This window comes from Charadrius vociferus, unplaced genomic scaffold, assembly GCF_000708025.1.
Source record: "Charadrius vociferus isolate BGI_N301 unplaced genomic scaffold, ASM70802v2 scaffold2875, whole genome shotgun sequence".
NCBI lineage: Eukaryota > Metazoa > Chordata > Aves > Charadriiformes > Charadriidae > Charadrius > Charadrius vociferus.
The window spans coordinates 3,530-7,245 of record NW_009648433.1 but is presented as its reverse complement, the minus strand read 5'-3'; the positions used below and the strand labels follow the sequence as shown (position 1 = coordinate 7,245).

The 3,716-nt window shown below is 56.1% G+C and overlaps 1 protein-coding gene across 1 annotated transcript in view; it reads left to right on the top strand.

Annotated features, from left to right (window-relative positions):
• The window catches only part of NUMA1 (nuclear mitotic apparatus protein 1), a gene marked incomplete at its 3' end in the record, with an annotated part of 17,933 nt that overhangs the window by 10,765 nt on the left and 3,452 nt on the right, over positions 1-3,716 (top strand). Inside the window, exon 16 of the mRNA XM_009885386.1 lies at positions 34-1,452. Within this exon, the coding sequence (XP_009883688.1) occupies positions 34-1,452 (1,419 nt within the window). The remainder of the gene's footprint in view (positions 1-33; positions 1,453-3,716) is intronic.

The window sequence follows — 3,716 nt, the reverse complement described above, 5'->3', positions numbered from 1 at the left end:
GGCCGAGCTGTCCCGGGCGGCCGCCACCAGCAGGCAGCGGGAGATGGAGGTGGAGGTGGAGGTGAAGAAGCTGTCTGGGGAGGTGACCCTGCTGAGCAGCAGGCTGGAGGAGACGCTGCGCCAGCACCAGCGGGACCTGGCGTGCCAGGAGGAGGAAGCCAAACGCTTGCGACAGGAGGTGGAACGGGCCAAAGGGGACTGCGCCGCCGAGCGAGCCCGCAAAGCAGAGCTGGAGGCGCAGCTGCAAAACTCCCTCAATGAGCAGAGGGTGGAGCGGTCGGTGCACCGGGAGGAGCTGGCCCGGTCCCGGGAGATGGTGGAGGAGAAGGAGGGGAAGCTGGAGGAGCTCCGCCAGAAGAACATCTCGCAGGGTGAAGAGCTGAGGGACCTGCAGAAGACAGTCAGCAAGCTGAAAGGAGAGCTCGCCTCAGCAGAGGCGGCCAAGGAACGGGTGCCCAAGGTGGACAACGAGCTGCAGGGCTTCTCGGAGGCCGCCCGGAGCAGGGACGCGGAGGGGCACAGCGTCAAGGCCACCTGCTCAAAGGAGATGTCCCTCAAGAGCTTGGAGGAGAAGACCCGTCACAGGGAGCAGGAATCTGGCTCAAGCCAAGACCTTTACCAGGAGAAGCTGAAGGAGACCCAGGCGCTTCGTTTGCAAGTGGAGGAGCTGGAGCAGAAGTGCAGGGAGCAGCAGGAGGCTATGGCCGTCCTCGAGCGAGCGGCGGCGGAGGGGGCGATGGCGGAGCAAGCGGAGCTGGAGGCCTCGAGGAGGGAAGTGGCCCAGCAGAAGGAGAAGGTGTTGGAGCTGCAGAAGCTGCTGGAGGCCTCGAGGTCGGTGCAGGCTCTGCACGACGGCACCGTGGAGGCCCTGCGGAAGGAGCTGCAGGAGAAGGGCAGGGAGCTGACTCAGAGCAAAACCGCCATGGCCGCTGCCGAGAAGGACCTGGCCTCCCTCCGCTCCGTAGTGCAGGAGAAGGGCCGGTCAGAAGAGAGCTGGAAGGAGCAAGTGTCCCAGTGCGTCCAGGAGATGGAGAGGAAGAACAGCCTGATCGGCAGCCTGGAGCACGAGGTCTCCATCCTCCATCGGCAGGTGACGGAGAAGGAGGGGGAGAGAAAGGAGCTGAAGCCCCTGATTGTGGCCGAGTCGGAGAAGACCAAGAAGCTGGAGGAGAGGCTGCGGGTGCTGCAGACGGAGATGGCCACCGCCGCCTCGCGGGCGGCCGAGAGGTGCTCTCTCATGAAGGTGGAGGTGCAGCGGTGCCAGGAGGAGATGGAGAAGCAGCGCTTGGCCATCGAGGCCCTGAAGAGGGACCGTCACTGCCAGAGCGAGCGGGAGGACGAGCTGCGGCAGGAGGTGAAGGTCTGCCAGGACAAGTGCCTCCAGAAGGAGCAGCTCCTCGCCGCCCTGCAGCAGGAGCTCGGCAGCGCCCAAGCGCTCGCGGGGAGCTGTCAGTGATGCTTATTTGAAATTTAGGCTTGTGATGGAAGCTAAAAACACTGGGCAGGAATGATCATTCCTGTTGTCAAGGTGACCAAGGTGATGAACAAAAAGAAACAACTGAGAAGTTAGACACAAAAAATATCTGTATTTAGGGAGGAAACAGGAGTGAAAATATGAGTAAATAGAGCACACAAGCATGGACTATAAAGGAAAGAAATTCCTGCAATACAACAAGCAATTGCTGTTGCCTGTGGTCGCTGCTATGGGTTGTCAGCCCAAAGGGGAGTTACTTGTGATGTAGGAACAGTGCCATCACCCCAGAATAAACAAAACATTCCCATGCTGGGCCAGCACTGGCAAAATGAAAATTGGAGAAGTGCAAAGAAGCAAGTAAATGAAGAATTATTTTTGCTTTACTGAAGGATCTCTCTGTACACAAGCAAACTTCCAGCAGTTACTGAAAACAGATTTGATAGCAGCATTTTTTACAATTAAATCAGAATTTCCCAGTGTCTTGTAAAGTTGGGAGACGTGCTATTTCTTCACTTGTTGAGCTTCCTAAGAAGAAATGTGGCTTTATTACCTTTATTTTTTAATGTAAATTTCAATAGTTTGAATACAGATTTTCAAATTAATAGTAGTTCATAATAAGCATCATTTTTTAAAGTATTTTTTTGTCTCTCATCTCCCCTTTAAAATGAGTGTAATTGATGTAAGGCGCTTTCCTGCCACTAAGGCATACCTAGCTGGAGCAGCAGAGGTACCATGTGGAGAGTCAGGACTGCGGGCCACAAACTCATCTTGTGCAGTTTATTTAGTAATCATAACTCATGGTGGCCTAAGGTTTACTCTAATTTATGCCTCTAGGATATGTTTCTTAAATAGCTCAACATAGTGAAAGATTGGTGGCCCAGGGGATCTCTGCCCTGGCGTCCATGCTGCCGGGTAATGGCAGGGATAGGAGAAGGCTGCCTTGTCAGTTTTCTTCAAGGTGACCATTCCTGGGCCTTAGCGGGGTTGTCTTGCGGATAGGCAAGTTTTCAGCTGCCTACTTGCCTTAGAAATCTGTCTATTATCTGTTATTTGAACTCTATGTCTGGACCAGGTCATATTTTAGTTTCTACCCTGGAGGGCTAGCAATTTTGGTATCCCTTCTTCACTTTAGTGTATCGTGTATATATTGTAGGCTCTCATAATTCTGAAATTGTGTGCTGTTGGTCCCTCAAGAGTTGCTAATTAGAGAAGATCAGTGGAAAAACCTCATGTGTGTGTTTCAATTTCCAAGATTCCTTGAACCCTTGGCATATAATTCATTACCAAAACAATTGAGAGCCTGCACTCAAAATGATTCGGGTGGCACAGTGGCAGAGACCGGCTGCCGAGAGCATCCAGGACTCGTCGACACGGGACCGTTGCTCCTGTGATACCTTGTCCTCGGAGGGAGGGGATCTGGGGGGAGCTGGGATACTCTATTCCTTCTGTCCATCCCTTTTCCCCACCATCCTTAACTGAGGTTCGGCTCCTTGCCCGGCCGACAGGAACTGCTGGTGCTGCGCTTCCAGAAAGCGCAGTCCAGATGTGGCCAGAGGCGGGATGCCTTACAGCAGCATCAACCTCAGGCGTGGCTCGGCTTAGCACTTGGGAAATGACCCTGGAGAAGCCCCATTTCCCTGCCCAGCTTAATTTGTCCCCCAGTCCCAGCCTGAGCTGGCCAGGGCCCCTGCAGCAGCCTCGTGGCTGTGACTGGGGGTTTGGGGGCTCCCCGAGCACCCCCTGGAGCAGGGAGAGCCCACCCGGGCTGGGCAGGAGCTCGCAGGAGCTGGGGTCTGGTGGCCGTCTCTCCTTGCCAAGAGTGATGGCCGACCCCTGGGACCGCAGCTCGTGGGCACCGGGGCTGTGAGCGTGCTCTCTGCCGAAGGATTTACACCACGCTGGGGGTATCGTGGGGTTCCTTGGCCCTCCGCCCTTCCGCGGTGTCACATCCCACTCCCAAACCGCAGGAGCACCCCTTTGGGGTGGGATGCTTCCCTCCCTGAGCCGACATGGGGCCCCCCTTGAGCTGTGTGGTTTGAGATTTGGCACGGAGGATGCCCGCGGCGGGCTGGACCTCCTGCTCTTACCCTGACAGCAGTGGGGACGCCCGCTCTGGCGACGGTGCGCTGTGTAACCGCACCGGCTCCCCTCGCCCTCCCGCGTAAAGGGGTCTCGGCTTCGACTCCAGCGCGCGGTTGCTCCTTACGCTGGGGTAGAACAAACCCTGTCCCTGCCAAGGCTG